Genomic DNA, 24,305 nt, shown 5'->3' with positions numbered 1-24,305 from the left:
GTTTCTTCGTAATAATTGAAGAACAGCCTGTTAAAATTCACTATACTGAAAAAAAATGGAGATGAAGCAGATTTTGAGTATTTACTTAAATTATAGGGCATATAAAATATACATAGCTGGTGCTGATTGATAAATGATACCCTAAAACAACTTTTAGGACCAACCATTTCATATCGGCTAGGACAAGACAAAGGTTTACATATTTTTCATTGACGCACATTTCACTGTCAAGTTCCAAAAATCTTTCGGCACCGAAGGTCCCTGTTCAATTCCTGATGTAAGTTCATTTGGTTTAGACCCCACTTTACGCTATAGGTCCATGTCCCATATAGCCTCCGTGCTGAGAAGAGAAGGTGAACTTAACTTAACTGGACATCTTCCTTTCAAAAGCTGTATACCCTTATTCATAGATAGGCGTATATTCTTCGCCACTTCAAATATATCATTCTATGAATCAAAACATGTTATCTACAGATGCGAAAAAAAAAAAAAAAAAAAAAAAAAAACTTTTAAAATCAATGTGATATTCAAGCCTTTAAACTCAACTGCATGTTATGCTGTTTCATTTAATTTCAAAGTTAATTTCTAAACATACTTTAAATGATGTTCATTACAAATAATTTTTCTTCAATCAGAAATTATTAACGATGCACACATTTTATCAAAAAAATTTACTTTTTCGTAAGTTACTTCGAAAAATAGTCAAGTTCCACTTAAGGAAAAACTATTTTCTTCAAGACATATTAACTTATAACTTACACCAAACACATGTCAACAATCTTTTCTCTAGTTTTTCATTTATGAACTTCAGATTTCACATAAAGTTGTATATCTAATCTTAGACGGTCTTGGCGGTGACGAATGATTTAAAACTTCAACTGAAAACAAATTTATAAAAAAATGGACCTCGAGAAAATAGACCCAGAATACAATATTAAGAGTTTAGAATATAGTCCACCAGGCGCTGTTTATGTTCCTATTTAGAAAGAGAAGAAAAAACTCTGTATTTATAGAGTGACTACGTATTATCCATTACGTCACATGTTTTTTTCTTGGTCCATCGTGAATTAATTCTTTGTTTCTGAATTGGTACATAACTTACTCTTAGTAAAAAGTTTCCATCCGCATATTAAAAGCTATTAAATTAAAAAAAAGCATATAAGAAACACATATATTTTATTACGCTTAGCATATAGTTATATTTTACTTTCGTACAAATAACTGAAACTCATGACATTTGTTGATTTTATGAAAAAACAAATCCCTTCAAAAACGAGTTTCAAAAATAGAATATGTAACTTTTAACATTTGTTTGTTATATATTATTATATATAATATAGAACTTATTAACAGCTACTTTCTTTTTTTACTTTATTAAACAGCAAATCAATGCTTAAATGGAAGCTGTAACTTCAATAAATACAAGTTGTACATTGCAGATTGTACATAAAGTTACTTCTAGCTACGTTTCAGGACATTACGTTATTTGATACACAATAGTTTGTTAAACGTCCAAATCGTACTATAAAGTACATAAAAGACAAGAACCCGTTATGTATCGTGGAATCAACACCTGAGCTCTTACTAACCATCAAATTTATAAACAAGCTTACTTTCGAACACAGCAAGTGAGAGAAGAACCGCACCCATTTTATGGAATATTTGAAACTAGGATTCCAACTAAGACAGAACCCACGAGGTTGAACATAAAAAAATGACGACCTTAAAACTATATCCCAGGCTCATATTATGACCACGTAAGGAAAGGAGTAATATATAAATGCCAATTATGTTCACAAAATATCCTTACCTTGTCATTACAAATATAATATACTGATTACTACAAAACCAATATACGTAAATTTATTCTATTCAAGACAAATCAGCAAATAATTCATACATGCAATATATTATGTAATACTGGGAAAGAAAAATTCATCTAAAATCGAAATTTATTTTACATGTTTTCCTGTATATGTTATGTTCCATGAAGATAAATTATTAAACTGCCATTATTATATTTAAGGTGCGTTTTCAGCACCGAGGCTACATGAGACGTGGACCCAATTTACGGTAGAATCTGAACCACATGAACTCTACTAGAAATGAAATCCCGGACGTCCGTACCAAACGCAGTAATATTGACAATTTAGCCACGGAGAGCCCTCAATATAAGTCATGAAGTTTGAATTACGTATCACTATAACTTTAACATACTGCTTTGCATTGCCTGCAATTGAGAATCATGTTACTTTTGAAGTGCACATTGACTTCACAGATATTATTTTAAGATAAACGACCGAAAATACAAAAGTATCAAAACAAAAATTGTTCTTCTTAGACAGTTTCATATTATTTTAATGTAAAAGGATCTGAAATGTGTAAATATTACTGTCGAACTGCAGCACAAATTCACTGATATTATTTAATACTAAATGTCTAAATTATTACAGGGGGCAAGATTTTAAAAATGATCTTCAGACTGACCACCAAGGCAACTTTATTGTAATATGCTCACTGCTTTATAGTTGATCTTATGTATGACAAGAAGTTGGTTCAAAAGTGTTCAGCACATCTCTGTCTCGTCAATATTAATTCCATACCAATAAATTTTAATAATGCTACGAACTTTTCAACATTACAATTTCAGTAACGTGATAAATCACAACTAAGCGGTATATCTCAATCTAGGAGGAGCTGAAAATTTACAAATATGAAAGAACGCTTACGTTATAAACACTTGGAAGAAAAAATAAGCATTCAGAGGAAAAAGAAAACTTACAAAGCTACTTTTTGTAAAAGTTAAAATGATCTGTGGATATTTCCTTGTGTCAAGAAACGACCATCAGAAGACATTAGTGTAATTACAATCATTGTAAGTCATGAATTTCTCAGCGCCGTTATGTAGAAAAAAAAAGAAGAAAAAAGTACATATTGAAAGAATCTCACCGAAGATTGACAATGTGAAATTATAAATAAATATTGTTGGCCCATGTGACACCAACATCAGCAAATTTACAGAGTTTGAAAGGGGCCATATTAAAGTAATGGAATATTTCGCGGAATATTCTGGCATATAAGACACTAACATGACAGTAGCAAGATACTGGGATCAATAGCTACGTAAAGTACGTAGTAAGAAGGGAAGTTTCAAATCGGATTCCATCATGTCCTTGCTATGCGTTCGACAACATATGAAAACTTAATTCATGGCTAATGGAAGCAAGACTGCCGTCACACTGTTTGTTGCACTGAGTTCAAATGACGTGCCCGGCGTCGGCAACTTTTGCGTAGTACCATGATCGGGATTTTGGGCACATGCAGAATTTTGACGCATCATATTTAGCGACGATTCCACTACTATCTGATACTAATGATTACTTGTGTGAATATATCGTAGATTTGAAAAGTACTAGTTTCAACATGGTATATGTGGAAGAAAGAGCATCCTGTTATGAACACATAATACGTTAATTACATCTCACTTTCTTACGTGTTAACCTTTGTGGCATGTTGTATAAAGGGGAGAGAAGATCAACAGAAAATGTTCATCCACACACACACAACAGTAATGACCACGAGGCAGCTGCTGAACTGGTTTCCATGGTCTGTGAGGTTTCTGATTGTCACCAATCAAGCGGGTGTAGGACCACTTGGGAAGTCAGATTGACTTTCAGATCAAGTGAATCCAGACCAGGAGACAGTACTATGCCGTACCAAGGTCAACATGAAGTGCAGCTACTCCTACATTGCGGACATAGGACGGCATTGTAATCTAGTTGCTGGCAAGAGTAAAATACTTTTCTATTCATGAACTTTTGTTGTTATTTCGGAAGGAATGGCCGAATTTGAATACGACGTTCAGAAAGCAATAAAAAAAAATCCTGTTACATTTGTTGAGAGAGTTTTCTGGAAAATGTTTAAAAAATCTTCCGCTTCGTGAAGTTTCATATTACAGTTATGTCTTCTTCTGAGTGCTTTTATTATTATTATTATTATTATTATTATTATTATTATTATTATTATTATTATTATTATTATTATTATCGTGCTTCAATGCATATGCCAGCGCACTCTAGGAACTCTGTACATTTTGTTTTGACTAAAATGCTATTTAAGGAATTAATCTTTAAAACGTGGGATTTTTAAATGCAGAATGCTCTTTAAAAGTGGAATGATTTATATTTGTTTTAGGAGGTTTATATAACTTGAAACTTAGTTAAAATCTCTCATCTCCAAGTGGACCGAAAGACCTGAGACAGAAGTTATAGGATCTGCTTGGTTAATATTTTATTTTAAATAGGAAGGAAGGAGAAAAAAACCCTGCATTAAGCGTTTCTGTATAAACAAGATGTTTATAGGTTAAATTCCTTCTAATTTCTCTTAAATTCAGCATCATTTTCTAATTAACCACTTCCCTGCGTTATATTTATGATTTAGCTACGTAATATACTGATGAAAACGAAATACAAATTAAACCCATTTTTCTTCAAATATCAATCTAAATTACATTTAAGTTGTGTCAAAGATTGTGAAAATAACTGAACAAGGTAAGGATTTCAACCGTTATTTTGACGCATATAATAATACGCATTATGAGACTTCTACATTGAACTCCTCAATTATATAGATCTTTATGTACAACCTATAGTTATTAAATCAGAGTATAGATCATTGACAGAGACAGATACACATTATTTCAAGATCTAAAATTTTGAGCACTTGTATAAAGTGTGGTTAAATTTCTTTTGAGTACAAAATTTCCACCTTCATTCTATCGCTAATGTTCATGAAATCGACACAATATCCTAATTTCTTGTTACTAGACACATTAAAACATGGAAATTGTAGAAAGATAGTAGGATTCACAAAAGAAGATTAATACTTCTACCAATTCTAGTACAAGAACAAACATTCAACAAGATTATACATTTTGTACCACAGGAGTCTACAGTTGTTATACGTGAAGAATTCAGTAGAAAAAACACTGCACTGTAACTCTGAGAATATTATTATTAAATGTAATGACATTATTTACTTTTAAAGTTCATCTGGTCAGTCTGCACTTTCATTTGTTCTAAATAATTTAGAATTTACGTTCAAAATATAAACAATAGTTATAAAATGTACGTTCAAAACTATATGAAACGAACAGTAATTCTTGCCAGGCTTTACTTTTGCTTCAGAAAGCTATTTCAAAATTAAGCCGATAGGAGAAGGATAAAGCTTTTGCTTTGTAGTAACAAACAGTTTCTCACCATTTGCCTCTGAGAGATGATCTTTTACTTCTATACTTTTCGCTCAACGGATATTCTAATATTGTTTTACATCTTGCTCTAAAATGAAATTCTTGAAGTGGTTTCAAAATATATTAACTTCGAGTCATATGAGCTTGCGGTGACCAACAATGTGTCTGCGCCATTATTTTAGAATGGATGACAACAGAAATTCATTTACAATAATAAAGTTTCCTCTCATTACCAACTATCACATTCAAAAGAATATGACTACATTCGAGGAACAGATACTGTTCTAAAGTTTGGACCCAAACTTTAGATTCAGCTCGACACCTCTGATTACCTTTTTCAGGATAAGAGGATAAGAACAACATCACTGACACGGGATGAATTCCCCTTGAAATTACCGGTTACCCCTGACTTTTTAAAATTTTCTTTTAATGTTCTTTTAATTTTATCTTGCCTTGCCGTATCGACCTTAATTTTTTAGGCAGTCTGTTCTATTTGCGCTTTTTCTTGTGCGAATGTTCTTTTCGTGTAATTAACTCGAAAGATTTTTTTTTGCCAAATGAAATTTAATATCAATGGTTACATGTCTTTTCATTAATGCATATTGAAAGTAAAACTGTAATTAATTAGTTATATAAAAAAGCCAATAAAACAATAAAAATTATTATAATCTGCAGTTATCAATGAGAAAGTTACTGTTATGTTTTCATTATTTTAAACCAATCCATGTTCAAAGAAGAACGGCCTTTATATCTTATCTTCAAATATTTTTCTTATGTATTTTTAAATGAAGTGCAGCAAATTTCCAGGTTTTACAGAACAAATGAATAGAACTACTAAAAATCGAAAATACTGCAATCAATTACAAACCTTTCATATTTGCTTCGAGGCTACCAAAACTTCCTACTGAGAGTCAAACTCATGATCAACCTACTAAGGGCAAGTACAGTTCACCATGAAGCACACTTGGCTATTGGAAAGAACCTTAGCATCAATAATGAATCTACAGCACTAGTAGTGATGTTTCATTCTTTTTTATAGTGTTTGCTATAGCTTCTACTCTCGAATTTGCATGGTTCACATGCTTACTTCCACTCTATCATTTAATCGTAAGTATTCTGTCACCACTAGGAATTCATAAGCTTTCATGCACTACAGTCCTCAGGAAAATTCTGTCTTCACATAATTTATCCATTTTACTACAGATATTTTACCTAATGCGAACTTCATAGCATGAGAGAATATTGTGTAACAAAAAAGTAAAATAAATAAATATATAAAAATAAAAATTTTAAAAAATAATGTCTAAAAAAACTGGATCTGACAGGGTTCCCATTCGAACTAAATAATCGAATTCACGGCTTTTTCATAGTTCAAAATTTTTAATTTCATGGTCGGAAAGTATATAAAAATAACCTACTGATCGCACAATGGCAAGAAAAACCGCTTGCTGCGGTACCGAAGATGGGCGGGACCCAAGACGCGGCGCGACAGTCGGTAAATTTCAGTGGAATAACTAAAAACCTGCCCTCGTTCAACCTTACGATGTCAACTGTACGTACCAGATACTTGCAAAACGTTAATATACAGGGTGGTAGGTGACTCCACCGACAAACTTTGGGGGACAATCCCTTATACGAAATGAAAGAAAAAAGTTCTAATAAACATGGGCCGAAAACTGCCTCCTTTCAGAGTTATGATCCATTGAAAATTCGAAAAATTATTTTTCAAAACTCCCTAACTTAGAAACTATAGGACCTATCCCAAGCGGTTTAAGGAATTACACAGGAACTAGTATGTTCTCTATCTAAATATCCATGTTTTACCATCTTCCGTTTTCGGTGAAAGGAACTCTGAAAAGTTAGTTGAAGTATAGGAATACTTTTTTAAGTACTAATGGTGCGTTCGTTTAGCTGGTACCTGTGAATTCTGAGACATAGATATTTAGATAGAGCGTATACCAGTTCCTGTGTAATTCCTTAAACCGCTTGGGGTAGGCTCTATAGTTTCTAAGCCAGGATGTTTTGAAATGTGATATTTCGAATTTTCGGTAGTTCATAACTCTGAAAGGAGACGTTTTTCGACCCAGGTTTATTAGAACTTTTTTCTTCCATTTCGTATAAGGAACCACCTCCAAAAGTTTTTCGGTGGAGTTTCCTACCACCCTGTATACATAATTTTCTAGATTTTTTGCATAAACAAAAATTACGGCTTATTCCAAGTTTTCTCATGGTATTCGAAATCCACAGTTTATGCATGGTTGGGTGGGCACTCTGATCTGAAGTTAACTATTTAGAATTACACGAAATAAATCTTTCACAATTTTCGATCTTCCTGTAGCTGTTAGCAAATATATCACTTTCAGTGTCATCTATTAATCGATTCTGAAATAATTGTTTATATATTTAGTACTTCTTCTGACTGAAATTACCATCGAACTTTTGACACGATAAATGCAACTTTTTTTTTTAACATGCAAGTACACATTTTTTGCTTCATATTCTTTCATAGTAAAACGCAATTTATACTCATTAAATAAACTGAGAAAGCGTTACACGTTTGGCACAATTTGATTATGTATGTAAGAAACAAAATATATGTATGCAGTACAAATGCTAATCAAACAACAGCTACTCGTACATTTTATATTTAGCATTTATATGCTACTGACTATTCTGATTCAACTTCAATGTGCGTACGTTTTCTTTGTACAATAGCAATACCTACATCAAACAGGAAGGACACAAATAAAAACTCATCTTCATGTATTATGAATATAATCGCTGAATGTTTGGTCACAATGCAAATTAACCGTGTTCCAAACTCAATAAGGAAACAAATACATGTTATTTTCAAAAACAAAATTTAAAAGAACCTTGTTTGCGTTTGTTCTTTATCATGTTACATCCTACCTATATAGGAATTATTCTCATATTTTTAATGACAGTACAAAAAAAAATCAAGGCAGTTATCTGGGATCGATTTCCCCCCTCCCCCTATCCAACTGTACGCATAAGGAAATTGAAAATAATAATGAATTGTCTTCTTCTCGAATCCAAACACTTCTGTCTATATAATTAATACTATACCTAAGAAAGATTAAAAAAGTCTCTTAGTATAAATATAAAATCAACGACACGTGTCATGTTTAAAGATAGCACCTTAATATTATGAGAATAAAAACTACTACTTGTAATATTGTTCTTAATGTACAATATACAAGAGAATCCCATTCAGAGTTTGGAGGAGATCTACTGCGACTTTATCAATTGAAATTCTGAAGTAGCATGAAACAAAAATATAACATTAAAAATAAAAGTTTGTGTGTAAAAGATTTTACAGTTTACAAGGCCGCCACAATAGAACTGCCAGTAAGTCAGAAAACGGATATTTAGAATGAAGTTTTCTGTTTGCATAATTGCTGCATTTTGTTTACTTCGATAATTTAATATTCAGAGGCTATAGACCATATCACCTCTATGCACATTTATCGAGAATATTCAAATGATTGCCTTGTGCACTTCATATACCAGTAACCAAATCACACACACAAAAAATTATTTTGATTATTCAGTCATGCCGCTGATCATGCCTATTAATTTTAAACTCTCAATGTTCCTTGCTTATAGCACCAAATATTGTTCATAAAATTATTTGAATATAAAATGATCACAACCAATGACCACACTTTATCAAATAAGTTATTCTCCAGTCCTTGGTACGACAAAAACACGTTACATATCGGTTAAATTCATATACATAACAAAACTACACCAAACAATAGCAATTATGAACACTGAACTTACAGTTTAATTCTAAGCTGCCTCAGTACCTTTTAGTAACAGCTGTAGCAATGATTACGGATTTGTTACTTCAAAAAATACAGTTGATTTCTACAACAGTTAGTTTCTCAAAATACCTGAACGATTACTTCATTTATAGTGCTGCAGTGGCAGTTTAGAAATAATGTTGGATGAACTTCAGTTATTTAATGATGATTCTGCAATGTTCAGGCTTTTTTAAAACCTTAGTATCACAGAATGGACAGCACTTCACTATCCACTTTTTCTTTGTAACATTTAACAGTTTATTATTACTCCCCACAGCACAATCATGTTTATACGATTGATTACTTCTTACGTAGGTATTCTGTACAGGTAACTGGAGAACAAGATCACCCTCTACGAGAGGATTTATTAAATATACATCTTATAGAAGTAACTAAAAAACAATATTGTTAATATAATTAATAATACATCTCGTACCATGCTCTACAAGACATGTTTACGCTTTAAATATTATAACAACGATGAAGTCTTCTTGCATTTATTCAAATCTATGTTTACACGTTAAAAATGTACTTTAAAATTATTGTTCCTGTCCATACATATATATATATATATATATATATATATATATATATATATATATATATATATATATATATATATATATATATATATATATATTTCATACATAAATTTCTGCATAAATAATTTATTTCGTCCATTAATTTATATATATAAATACCTCTCTCTTGAATTTATACTTCCAATTAAATTTATGAGAAGTCAATGTAACTTTGAACTGTGTTATGCTTAATTAACTCCACGTATTAATTGTAAATTCACTGTATTCACATGGAAAGGTTGAAACTAAGTCACCTGTCGTTATAAAGAGGAATCTGAATTTTCTTGATGTGCATTTAGTGACTGTTGTAACGCCATAGGTGTCAACCACTCTCGAGGCAAACACCGCTGAAGGAAGGGAACACAAGAACTAAAATATGCCAATCTATTTACCCAGGATGGTATATCTTCTCCACAAAGGATCTGTTACATGAAACAAGTAAAAAATAATAATTAATATTTTATTTCGTATCAAAATAAAATGAAAACAAAAATAATACTGTTTCACAGCATATTTCACACACTTAGTCTGGAATATTCTTCAAAATATGTGATATTCTTCGAAATATTCTTACTTTGGACTGGTTTGCTTAGCTGCTTAAGTGAAATGAAACCCTTAGCTCAACGTCCTACAGGTATGCTCTGCGCCTAAAGGAAACTACGATAAATGCATATTGATTACGATAACATCAATGATGGGACAATACAGTGACAGGAAACTTTTGGGAAGGTATAGTATGTCCAACACAAATTGACAATACTATAAATTCGACAAAAATTAGTTTATTAAATGTTACAAAAATAAAAACCAGAAACAAAGTACCTAATATGTGAAGAAATTTACAACATATGATGCAAACTCAATGACCCCTTGGTGGTGAACATAATCAAGCTGGCGTATAGTGCTCCACGAAATTGATCTCTTGATGAGGCAAATGTTCAATCACGATTTTTCCAGAATACCAAATCCAGCAAAACTATATAATTGATTCATACTACCTTTGCTATATCGAATAACTTACACTAAAATACAAATTGATGAGCAAAGCAACGTTCATTTATAAAATCATAAATGTGCGACACTTTCGCCAACTAATTGAAACTGTCACACATTTATTATTTTATAAATGGACGTTGCTTTGGTCAGCGATTTGTATTTTAGTGTAAGTTACAAAATACATAATAATTACTCAAGTGGTGCTTTTGTATACAAGGAATTAGTCTAGCCTAAATGCAGTCCTTCCAGACAATGATGGCAAAGCTAGATTTCCAAATCAGTGCACTGGATATCATTTGTGGACTAACAGCAACCCAAACCAATACCTTTGCTCCAAACGTCGCTTTGGTTTGAAACTTTTTATCGCTTGGTGTTTGAGTCATTAGAATAAAGCTAACGTTACCCGGTGTTTTCGAGTTCCTGAGTCTCGTCATCCAGTATGAGCACATACTTGCAGAATTTCCTGTAAGAGACGGCCACATTTAATTTTTGCAGCCGTCACCTGCTGTTTTGTACGTTTCTAAATTGTTTATTTCTTTCAAAATCTGATGTTTGTCTTCCCGTGAATTATCATGTATATAGAACTTTTGGATACTCAAAGCTTCTTGGCCGCCAGACGTGTAGAAATTTAAGCACTGTTCTCAAACTGCACTTTTAACACACTCAAATGTCGATGGTTTAATTGACAATTTTTCTTCCTGAACTCACTTTTTGCTTTGCTGACACACTACCTCCAACTCGTCGAACAATGTTACAGATAGTTCTTTTATGCACTTTCGCGTCCATAAAATATTGCACAGTAAATATTTTTGTCCTGGTTGATGATCTCTTCATAAAACTGATACACTATGTGTACGTATTTCGATGTTATTTTGACTTCTTCTGATTTCACATCCAGTAAAGTATATGACTGGGAACACTACCACCTGACGTGCTTTTGTTTTCCGATTTACTACGTTCTTCGCCTACTTATATTACGTCAAATACTGTGCAGATTTTGGGAATATGGTAGCAATACTACATAATATGGGCATATATCATGAGAAAAGGAGCTATCACTGAAAATACTGTGTAAAACAGTTGTAGGGAATTCTAGATATATAAGTGAGATTTGTTAATTAACGATTGTGCATCCTAGTTGAATTTATTTAATGAAGTAAAGAGTGAGTAATAGAGCTTAGATAATTTATAATTTATGGTGATCCATTGTGGACGTATTATGGAGGGATAGTAAAAAAGTTGAATCATTGATGTTTTCCTGTTTCTGAGGTGTCCTCATATATTAGCACCTAAATTAAGATTTCCGTCTAAACAATCTTGAGCATATTCTATCCGAGCAGATATTTTATATACGTGTAAGTGATCCTACATACTCTTTTACTTAACTTTATCAGAAATGGGAAAACCACTGAAAATTTATATCCATGAAATTTGTCCACCACAATGTCTATTCAATTGCAGGTTGCTATGGGTTCCAGTTATAACCGCGACTTTCTGGGGTTACATGAAATATTCCTTAGAAGTTATTGTGGCTTTATCTGTTTGGTTTTCGATGTTGATGATGATGCTGAGGGATGATGAACACGATCGTAGCAACTTGATAAGTGGAAAATCAACTGACGCAAATCTACTTCTTGAATTAAAGATTTTGGCACAGAAAATGTTCGTGACGAAACAAAGAATGACCATCTATCTTTTGACAAACCATAACGATTCTGCTGTGTTATGTGACAAAAATTGAAGTGCGAACATTGAGAAGATTATATGACAGAACAAGTGAGCAAATAGTTGGATGCCGACAGGAAGAAATGGTCACATGAGACTCCATTGATTAACTTGAAGCAATTGATAAAATGTAATTAAATATATAAAGTGTTTATTATTCATAAAAGTTTCGACAATGAAGTGGTATATTTTGATGGAAATGCTAGAGAAGGTTGCAGAAGGTGGGGAGGAATGAAAGGATGTCGGAAAATATATAGGTATATGTAAACCACCGGAAGAAATGTAACTAAGAAAATCCGACAAGTGTTTCCTTTCTCCAAACATGAATTTGGCTATACATTTATGGAATCATATACTGAAAAATATTCTCAAGGCATTGAAAGGCATCTCCGAATAAATTAACCATTGAATGTATATACGATAAATTTAAGAAATCTGGGAGGTCAGGTATCCCTTGACGTGGCACACCGATGGTTCTCACCGACAACAAATTGACAGATATGAGTGCAGCAATAAAGGATAGTCAGCAGAAGTTAATGTGCAGGATGTCTAGTCAGAGTGGCGTGTCTTACGATACAGCACATATTACTGTGAGGAAAAGTTACGAATGCTTCCGCACAAAATCAAGAGTTGTACATGAATTAGTACTAGATATTTCCTTCAAGCGTGTTGATAATGTCAGTAACTCATGGAACAAGTTACACCAAATGGGAAGGAGTTGGATGACTGGTATTAATCAAACGAGTCTTGATTTCGCTTCACCGTGTTCGTAAATTCAAAAAATTAGCTTTTATAGTTGATTGACAATTTGCATGTACTACCCCTTCAAATCCCAAAATATCGGCATATGGCATGCGTCATGTATCGAAGGGAAATTTGTATTCTCTTCTTTTACACAGCAATCAGCAGTGAACGTTATCTTCAGCTGGTCAGACAACTTTTGCTACTCTGACTCATGATCAACAGGACAGTGTAACTTTCCATACCGCTCATGTGACCATGGACTATTTGGTATTGTTGTTACTAGGGCGCATCACTTCTACCACACTGTGAACATCCTGGTCTCCCGATCTCACTCCACCGTCTTTTTCTTATGGGGCATCTGAAGTCTAAAGCTTACACAACCCACCCCCCATACTTTGGAATAACCGCAGACCAACATTCAACGAACTACGGACGTTTCAGGAACACGATCAGAAGGATGCAAATGTGACCATTTTTAAAATTTCTGTAATGTCTCTAAATTGAGTGACATTATGATTGTCCTAGCTTATTTATATATACCAATATTACATAGCATATTGGTCACTACATAAATTGAGATTTCTTATGAAACTATGGACGATCAATTTACATTTGCTGTACTTACAGACATTGTTATGAGTCACACGCTCGGGAAATCGCAATGTCTTCTGTTTGTTTTCGTTCATAATGCGTAAGCAAGTTCAACCACCAACAATTAATTAGTTGGAAGTATTTATAAGTACTATCATGAATACCTTCAAATGTTTAATTTATTCTTCAAAAGGAAAGGAAAAATGACAAAAACATAGCATAGTAAACGAATACTAACCTGTGTGAAAGCCCCTGAGAAATGATTGCAGTTCTTGTTCATGAGGTGGTACCTATCTCCTCTAAAATCTTTTCCTAGTTCAGTTATTATGCGTTTCACATCTTCCTCGGTGAAATCAGTGTAACCAATCTGAATAGACTGCCTGCAAAGAAAACTTCTTTTAAACTACTCTGAAGAGAAACGCAACACAATTAATAAAGTTTAAAAACAAGAAAAAAAAATTCCAAAAGTAACAATACACGCCCATTTCTTCCTTCAACTTTTAAGTCTTTCCAATTTACTTAAATTATAATCATGTCAGCTCTATCTTCTGCATGTATAGAGCGTCACAAATTTACTTGAGAATTACAGAAAAAAATAAATTAAAACAATAAAATAAAAATAGATGCACAAGTTACATACAGATATAACATAAGAAGAAATATTCATGATATAACTTCAAAATAAACAAGGAGTAACAACAGACAGCTATAAATTTTTACACTGTAAAGATAATTATAGATTAGCATGGTCTGAATTTCCACAGTGAATTGCATAACTTTCATTAATTAAAATACGAAATCTCTGAAAAACAGTTCGGTACACATTGATACACCCTTGTAACTTTTAAACTAATAGACTAAAATTACTCAAATTTTGTACGATGCAAACATCGAGGAGATATTGTTTGATATAGTCTATGATACCAACAGGTTAACAGTGTTGCCAACCAAACATAATGTTTTATTTCTCAAATGGCATTACGTCAGGTTATTACATATTTCAAATTTACATATTAAACGAAAATTTACAATATCATACTTGTTATTGTGTTGAAAACTAAGGACGCTATAGTATCACAAACATCCAAATTTGTCTCTCCTCTACAGCCGTAATAACGCAGGTGAGAAACGGAGCAATGTAGATCCAAAGCATTTTAGTGTCTAATACTATGGTAAGGGGCCGCGGTGGCTCAGTGGTAGAGAGTTCACCTCTGGTGCATGGGGTCCCGAGTTCAAACCCTGCTCCCGCCAAGTGAACTTTGTGGTGGACAAACACCGTGTGTGGGGGTTTCCTCGGGGTTCTCCCGTTTCCTCCCACTTTCATCATTCCACCATTTCATTCTTTTCTCATAATCACTGTCTCCTTTAGCCTAGCCGGCATAACCGTGGGACGTAAAACTCAAAAATATCATTTTTTTCCAATACTATGGTCATAATATGACGGACTTTGAATGAATACGAACAAAGATACAAGAGATTAAAATGTGATTTTTCTTTTTCAAAAACCTTTATTTCGAAAAACTGCTTAGATAAGTACCTCCTCCCAAGTACACAGACGGCTTTCAATAGATATTACGATTATAACGCCGTTTACAGAAATTCGAAAGCTCAAGCCATGAAGATATGGCAAATAATGATAAATATGACAATACTGCTTAAAATTATGTAATTTCGAAAGCATGAAACTGCATCTGAAAAGGGTTTCTGCAATATTATAGAAGGAAAATAAATAAAAAATTGTTTCTGCTAACACACCATTTTAAGCAATATATTAAATTTAACTATAAAAATTGATTTATTTATCTCCGGAATGGTCTGATATCAAACTGCTGTAAACGACCTATGATCTTTATGTCTATTGAAAACTATCTACAGAATTGGATGTAATATTTATCTAACACTTTTTCGAAATAAAATCCTTCGAAGAAAAGTCAATTTTTTTAATTTCTTGTAACTATGTTTCCACTTGTTCGAAATACGTCATATGATGACCGTAGTATTCCACACTGAAGTACTTTGGATATGCATTTCCCTATCCATGTCACTTACGTTATTACTGTTTCAGAACCCTCCAGACTTTGGTAGTTTTTCCATGTTTGTGGTATTGTAGCGTCATTAGTTTGTAATACTTCATAAGTATAGTATTCTAAGTTTTCATTTTACATGTAGATTTGAAATATGTAATAACTTGACGTAGTGTCAACAGAAAAAAATCTTTGTTAGGTTGGCAACACTATTAATTTGGTTGTGTTACACAGTATGTCAACGAATGTCTGCCCCCCTCGATATTTGTATGGTATGAAATTTCAGCGCTTTATTCTATTAGTTTAAGAGTTACAAGGACATATCAAGATAAATTGTCCATCATATCTATCTATGTATAAAAAGATAGATAGATAGGTAGATAGAGAGTTTTTAATGTCCTATTATTATGCACTGAGGCTAAGTGAGACCGTGATGGTGAGATGAGACGGATAAAAATGGTGGAATATATTCCCGAGAAAACCCATGCACATGGTGTTTGTCCAGCACCAAGTATACTTCGCGGGAGCTGGGATCGAACCAGAGCCAGCCACCCGCGCCAGTAGTGAGTGCTCTACCACTAAGCCACCGCGGTCTCCTTATTCGATATTATATAGGTAGTTTTAGGCACCAAATTTCTTTCAAGTGAATAACTTTTGTATCAAGACTGTTTAATCTAGACAAATGTTTAACCTGAACACATCCATTTTTATAAAACTATTTTTCTCTTAGAATATATGTACGAGGGGAAGGCCGAAGATAAGTTTCCCCTCTTGTTTTCTCCAGAACTCTTGGGTGGGAGCACCTTACCCATCCGCCATACAGTCCTGATCTCGTACCAAGGACTTCAATCTGCTTCCGGCTTTGAAGAAGACTCTCAGGGGCAGGCGCTTTAGACGGAATGTTGAAGTCACAGAAGCTGTTCGACGCTTTTTCTGTATGCAGAGCCCTGAAGTTTTCCTGGAAGGGTTTTTGAAGTTTATAGACCAGTATGACAAATGTCTCAATGTACGTGGTATTTATGTGTAAAAATAAAGTCATGTCTGATCTTGAATGTGATATGCTATTTTTGGTCTTGCATCCTCACCTCTGTCAATAGTCATCTGAGGAAACTTATTTTCGGACTTCCTCTCGTACTTCTATTCCGCAGCCAAACCTATGGTTTCTCATAATTATATCACAGACAATTTATGGAAAGTATCATAATTGCAACCAATGGAATCAATCCTAATAATAAACGGAAAATGTCTCAGTCAGCGCATCATGCTGATACATAGCGCTACGTGCTTTTTTGCTTGAATAACAGCATAAAAATATGGTATACAGTTCGGAGTGGTTAGTGGGCAAACTAAAAATAAATGTTAAGTGTAAGCAATACAGTTTTTAATTAAGGACGATTTTAACCTAGTGTACAGCGAGCTGAAGGCTCGAGAAAAACTAGTACTACAGGGTCTCCCCCCCCCAAAAAAAAAAAAGTTCGATTTCCCTGACACACATTCTTGAATATAAATGAGAAGATATGGAATAAGTTCTATCATACACTTTTTAACGGCCTCCCTCATCCCCATACCCGTCCAACACACACCTTTAATTACCGTTTACATATTTATTGTGTTCAATATGAGTAATTGATATTAACACAAAATTTAACAAGCAAGTATATAATAATATATGTATGATACAGTAACACATACCTTGACATTGCAAATTAGACATTTTTTTTACACGAAAAAACAATAAAAAGCAGTCGAAAAATAAGAAAATAAAGCCAACTCTCCCTGAGTCTAACACTATCAGTCCTAATATTACCAACTCTGGGACATGTTAATCCTCACGTTTACATTTAAGCAGAATTTTGTTTTGCTTTCAGTTCTTGAATTTGTTCTACAAGAGCAACTTCTTCTTATTTGTAATATAATTCCATCTGTTTCTTCCTTCTTCCAATTTCTAAACTTCAGCACTTCGTCGTCTTCTTTCACCTTTGATTTTGCTTTCCTCTACACTTTGGATTCGTTTCTGTTTAAGGTATTCATAATAGCGTCTCCGAGCTGAACGAACTGGGAGAAACATTTTTCGATCAACAGAAACAGATTCTACACCTCCGTAGTACATACTGCATCATGCACCCGCCTCTGTGCTACCAGAGAATCTTCGATTTGGTTTTCTACAACAGGTGTCTTATTGACTGAGAACCGGCCTCCATTGAGGCATTGCCGTGGGATAAAATTAAAACATATTTTCACATACCACAAATCGGAATATTCTGTTTCTTGGACATTACCTTTGCAAAGAAGTCATCAAACCTGATGCTGTCCATCTTCTCTTCGTATTCTCTTAAGTCAACCGCAAGAGGCCCCTGAATTTCAGTACAGAAAGACACAAATTGATACTTTGCCTTCTCAGCTACAGAATCAGATATTTTCTTATGCTCATGCAGAGTTTGTAGGATGCGTTTCATCCTAGTCTGAGCAAGTTCTTGGTTGTTCATTTGTAGCCTGGAGTCCAAAGCTGACAGAGTAGATACTAGTTTGTACTTCAGAGGGCTCCGTTCCACAATCTCCTCGCTTGTGCCCAGCAAAAAGTTTCGATAGTAAAACCTAAAAGCTAGTTTGTCTTTATCTGATGCTTTCAGTTCTTTCAGTAGTTTTTTCTGTTTTAAAACCAATGTCTACCTTTCTTATTTCTAGTAGAATTTAATTTGCATTGAAACCCAAAGCAAGAAGCTTCACTGCACTGTCAGCAAGTTTCATAATGCTTTGTTTGACACAACGACTCATTAGATTCCTTAAGAGAGATAGAAGTTCTGAGCACAGAAAACAAATGGCTCAAGACTCTGGAATCTCCTTTAAAATGGTTCACACTCTGCTGTGACAGTTTTGAAGAAATATAATTTACACTTCAGGAATTGTCTTGTACATTTACGTTCCCCGACTTTCCATGGCATTTTACGCAAAATGCATGATTTCCCTGACTTTCCCTAACATGTTTTCATTTCCCTGATTTTCCAGAATGTAGGAACCCTGAACTAATATCTTTCAGCTGCAAAGTTTGTAATTTTTTATTTTTACTTGTGTATTATTTTCTATTTTTATTTTACCAATAATATTTTGACACTCCCAAGCAAGACTTCCTACGACCAGTTTTCACAGCTATTTCCAACGGAGTCTGAACTAAAGTAGGTACAACAAGTGCTAATATATACTCACCATCCAAAATATTAAGACCAACTACTAATACCTGGTATGTCCACCTTTTGCTCATAGAACAGCAGTAATGCGGATTATCATGGAAGCAACAAGGCTTTATTAGGTGGCTGGAAGCATGGCGCACCACATCTACACACACAACTCAATTTCCTTTAAATTCCGCGGGGGGGGGGGGGGGGGGGGGCGATAATCTCGGATCTGACGTTCAATAATATTCCAAAAGTGTTCAATTGGGTGAAAATCGGGTGAGTTTGCGGGTCATTGCAGCAACTGAAATTCATCACAGTGCACCTCGAACCAATGCATCACAACGTTGGGTTAGTGACAAGAAGCGTTGTTCTGCTGAATGATACTGCTATCAGCTAGAAACACGGCTGACATGAATGCGTGTACAGGATCAGCAACGTTCTGCCGATCAAGGTTATCCGGGAGCTGTGATCTGACTCAATCCGTGTCAAAGTAGTTTATTACAATACTAGCAGATATATCCGTTCTTCGCACGAGCAAAGTCAGATTAATAGGTCGCCAGATGAATAAAAGATAATCGAAAATAGTTTGGGAAATAAATTTATTTCGAGCGGTTAAGAAAATTCGCAGTACATGACATTTTTTCTGAGTGACAAAAATGCAACAAAAACTTGGTTAAAGTAGAGAAACAAGGAAGGATAAATACTCAAATTATTGCGTTATTCTTACTTATATGTTCAATTAGATTTCCTTTTGAACGACGCGTTTTATAAAATTTAGATCTGCTACAATTTCAACATATATTCATGAAAAACCTGATGAAAATTCATTCATTATTAAGTAAATAAAACGAAGAAAAGACAGTAATATTTTCAGTAGTCTGAAAAATCGTACGCTTTTGAGGACGTATATGAATTCTGAGAAGAGTTACTTGTTTAATACTTAAACAGTTACGAATGTGCCATAAAGTCAAGCAATACTGAAACATTCTCATTTGCAATTGCATTTAATATAAATTTCAGCACGATCTTTCAAACCGCAAGGTATCTGTCACTATATATATTGATTCTGACACACAAAATAAACAAAATTCCACCACATAGTTTTATTTATCCTATATGTTCTATACACATGACTGAAAGCCTAAGTTAACAGTAATGTACACAATATCTAATCAAAAGATGTATTGTTCGTTATCCGCTGAGATATAGACAAAACTTACCTAAATCTGAACTGTTCACCCAGTTCATCTGCATCACGAGGAATTATTTCGAATATTCCAGAAAATGGAAATGGGTGACCACCGTAGGCATATTCTGGAAAGAAAGAACAATACAATAGCTATGAGTTGATGCTTTACAAAGAATGAGAGAAATTTGCCGCTTCTCCCATTTCAATCAATTCATTACACTAGTTATTAATGTTTAGGAAGGCAGAACTTATGTAGTCACACTAGTGTTCTCTATCAAAGTGGGATTTGTGATGAACAAATATCGTGTGCGTGAGTTTCCTCGACGTTTTCCCCGTTTTCTTTCACTTTTGTCATTCCACCATTTCATGTATCATCATCAGAGCCATCTCGCTTAGCCTATGCATAAACGTAGGAGTTAAATTCCACATTTTTCTTTATTCTTCTAATACTTCTTATGCTTTTAAAATAAATTGGCTGAAATTTACAAAGTGATTTAGCACTTTTTACGATACTGTAAAAATCCAAATTAAAGTTTAAATTTTACAACACAGTTTTTTAACCACCTATGTTATTCTCTAACATATTCAGTGGTGGTCCTCAGTACTGAGAAGTAAATTATCGAAACCTATGTCACAAATTTATCACTGAACAAAGAGGAATTTAATAAACAATACTATCTTAGAATATAGCAAATACTGAAAGAATGCGTTACAAACTTTCACATTTTTCTCTTCCTTTTTATTTTCTTTTTTCATTTCTACACTCCTTTGGAAAAATATCACAAGGCGTTGTAAAGTTTAAGCAACGTTTCCTAGCATCTATAACAAAGTTTTCTTTTTGATTTAACTATGATCTTTAATTTCCGTTTTGATTAAATTAAATTATTTCTCTTATGACTAACACTCTAACATTCATATCTTTACATACTATGCACTAATCTCCGGGAATAATAGCAATAACTTCGAAATTGATAATTCTGGTTCTTCTTTGAATTCACACTGCATTTGCTATTTAGACAATACTGTAAGAATATAACCTCCTAACTGTAGCATGTGTTTCTTCTATAAAACTACACCATACTTAATTACACGTACCTACGCCATATATTTGAACTCCAGAATGGAAGACTCCTAGTCCAAGTGAGGAAGTATATTCATTAATCCAGTACTAAAATTAAAAACAAAATTAGTTTAAAAACATGCTGTATTAAACAAACTACAAAACCATCCATAACAAATAATACATATATATGTGGTATTATTATTTATTAAACCAATCTCACGTTAAGCATACAATTAAACTGATTTTCTCCCAAACAACTGCTTATAATTCATGCTTAGTTTATTTATCTATTTAACATACGTAATCAGTACATTAACTCTATAAAATTTTAAACTTACATTGAACCGGAGATGGACTGAGAATAGTAAAATGAATTATGGACACCTTAAAAAATTCGCAAAAAATAAACTAACTATGAAGAATCCTAATCTGTAGTTTAAAATTGGCATTACCATCAAGGCAAAATGAAACTATATTTAGTCAACTTTAGTATGATTTTACTAGGGTATCAAGGATAAAATCAACAACTTATAGTCTAAATTAGGTAGTCTAAAATGTATTGAGCCCTTGGTCAAAACTGAGAAGACCTTTATTGTGATTTGAAAATAATATTATGAAACCACATATGCGCCATTTTGTTCGATGACCTGCCATTTTTCCGGCAGCATCATATCATGTCTATAGAATTGTTGTTTCTGGTATAAAAAATAAATAAATAAATTTTTTAAAAATTGTGACATGTGGTTTTCACAAACTTCTTTAGAAACTAAGTAAACTTCTTTAGAAACTAACTTAACACTATTCAGGGAGTTCTGCACAGACCGAAACAAATGATAGTCTGATGATGCCAGGCCCAGGCTATACGGAAGATGCATTAAAACTTCCCAACCAAGTTCTCTTAGAATTTCTAACGGGTCATTAAAGATGTATGCGGTCTAACGTTGTCAGCGTGGTATACGACACCCTTTGTGTTGATTTTTTCTATTTATTATTATTATTATTATTATTATTATTATTATTATTATTATTATTATTATTATTATTATTATTATTAGCAAATATGTCATAGATGGAATATCTCTGCAGAAAGTTGAAAAGATTAAAGATTTAGGCATAACATTTGACATGAATATGAAATTCAATTAGCATATTAATGACATAGTACACAGAACATGAAAGACTATAGGGTTTGTATTTAGACAGTGGCCTGAGTTTAAAAATGCAAACACATATGTCTATCTATTTAAGGTACTTGTAAGACCCAGATTAGAATTTGGTGCAATCCACAACATTATGTAGCAAAATTGAATCGGTTCAAAAATGTTTCATTAGGCTATTGTGTAGAAATAAGAAAAAAGATTACTACTCTCATAGTTATGATTACTGGAACGAATACTGGGGGTTGCAAGAATTACATGTAAGTAGAAAAATGATAGAGAAAAACTTTATTCAGAAAATTTTAGATAATAGATATAGTAGTGAATACTGCCTACATAATATAGGTATAAGGGTACCAACATATAATCTTAGAAAAGCATCGGAAATGGTTCCCATGAATAAAAATTCTATAATCTTAAGAAAACTGACAAGTTCTTTTAATATATTATCGGGATAATTGTATTTATTGAACAGACGTATACATTTTAATAGGTATGTATATTTTATATAGTATATCTGTATGTTTGACGGTATCCTTGTTTTAAGGACAATTTTAAGAAAATTGACTAACTATTTCAATGAAGAATGATGTAATTATGTTTATCCAGACAAGATACAAGTCATAAAATTATGTATATATTATAAGATGGACAATGACGTCTTATCGTCGAAACAAATGTATTGTTAATATTAAAAGGAATATAAGATGTGTGTTATAACCCTTAGTTCTATGACTAAGTGCTGTATTTTTGCTATCTGGCTGTTGATGGCACTAAAATAAATAAATAAATAAATATATTATTATTATTATTATTATTATTATTATTATTATTATTATTGTCAGGTACAATACAGATCTGAATCTATCGATCTGCCCGGCGGCAGCAATTTGTGATCCACGATGCCTTTCCAATTCCATCAAACGCAACAGACTGTGGAACTTCTCGCTCGTCCATGATCTTTTTCGGACAACATTCGTGATCAATAGCATCAGAAATGCTTGAGTTTGTTATGTTCAAGTAGAGATTCGCACATAGAAATTCGATCGAGTAAATGTTATTGAGTCAAATCATTTGGCAGCCAATCGTTTCGCTTCTTTTCGTAGTCAGCTTTCACCAAATAGTTTAACACTTTTTGATGATGGATGTTTAGGTCATTGACGATGTTCTAACTGCTTACAAACGGTCTTGCTCGACTTTTGCCAGAATAACTTTTGACGTGATTGGTAGCCCACTGTAAGAAGTATCTTGAACATCGAAGTTTCTAGAATGTAAACGACTGAATCACGTTTTGGCTGTTGCTATTGATAATGTATCATGCCCCTAAACGGCACATATTTCTTCCGTACCTACGTAGTATTTCGGCTTTTATCGAAATAAAATTGTAAATGTAGTGAAGTTTTTCGGGAACTTCACCCATCTTCACGGCGCAATACTTTACGTCTGATTAAGAATTCCAATACTATATTCACATCTACTAGTTCCAACTGTAGAATGATTTAGCCTGACCCACTGAGACTCATATACTCTGAGATTTGGGATAGTAACATCATCTCGTGCACAAAACGCTCAATACTTTTTAAACTACCTGATATAATAATCGAAAATTGAGAATACGTACACACAAAAAATATATGGATTCAAAATATTTTCTTGAAGATTAATTTATCGTATCTGAAAATTTTGTCAGGTACTACTTCTGTGAATGTTTTTGTGTGAAGGTACCCACGAACGTTCGTTTCGATTTTGACCCTACAACGAAAAAAGCTATAACATGAAATAAGACGTATCTGCAAAATTATAAATAGTCCCAATCAGAAGCAAATGTTTGTTCCCAACATTCGGGAAACTGGGATTTAACGGTTTGAGAACTCAGAGAAAAGTGAACTACAGTGGGTCACCTCGTTGAGGGCTCGGAATGGTTGTACCTGCATATGGCTGTCAAACGAAGAATCAAATTATAATTAAAATCCGACTGTTTAATGTC

At 33.4% G+C, this 24,305-nt stretch overlaps 1 protein-coding gene across 2 annotated transcripts in view; it reads right to left on the bottom strand.

Annotated features, from left to right (window-relative positions):
* Positions 1 to 1,159: 1,159 nt before the first annotated feature.
* LOC145660570 (deubiquitinase DESI2) overlaps positions 1,160 to 24,305 on the bottom strand; it is a 55,728-nt gene continuing 32,582 nt past the window's right edge. For both annotated transcript variants that reach the window (XM_081725799.1, XM_081725800.1), the window contains exons 4-7: positions 21,194 to 21,266; positions 20,130 to 20,223; positions 13,951 to 14,092; positions 1,160 to 10,078 (exon numbers count right to left, since the gene is read on the bottom strand). In XM_081725799.1, coding sequence (XP_081581925.1) covers positions 9,917 to 10,078; positions 13,951 to 14,092; positions 20,130 to 20,223; positions 21,194 to 21,266 — 471 coding nt within the window. In that variant the 3' untranslated portion in view covers positions 1,160 to 9,916. The remainder of the gene's footprint in view (positions 10,079 to 13,950; positions 14,093 to 20,129; positions 20,224 to 21,193; positions 21,267 to 24,305) is intronic.

The sequence above is a fragment of the Thermobia domestica genome, chromosome 9 (assembly GCF_964235325.1).
Source record: "Thermobia domestica chromosome 9, izTheDome1.hap1.1, whole genome shotgun sequence".
In the NCBI taxonomy this organism is placed as follows: domain Eukaryota; kingdom Metazoa; phylum Arthropoda; class Insecta; order Zygentoma; family Lepismatidae; genus Thermobia; species Thermobia domestica.
Note: the sequence above shows the minus strand (reverse complement) of the source record. Positions and strands in the feature narration are given on the sequence as shown.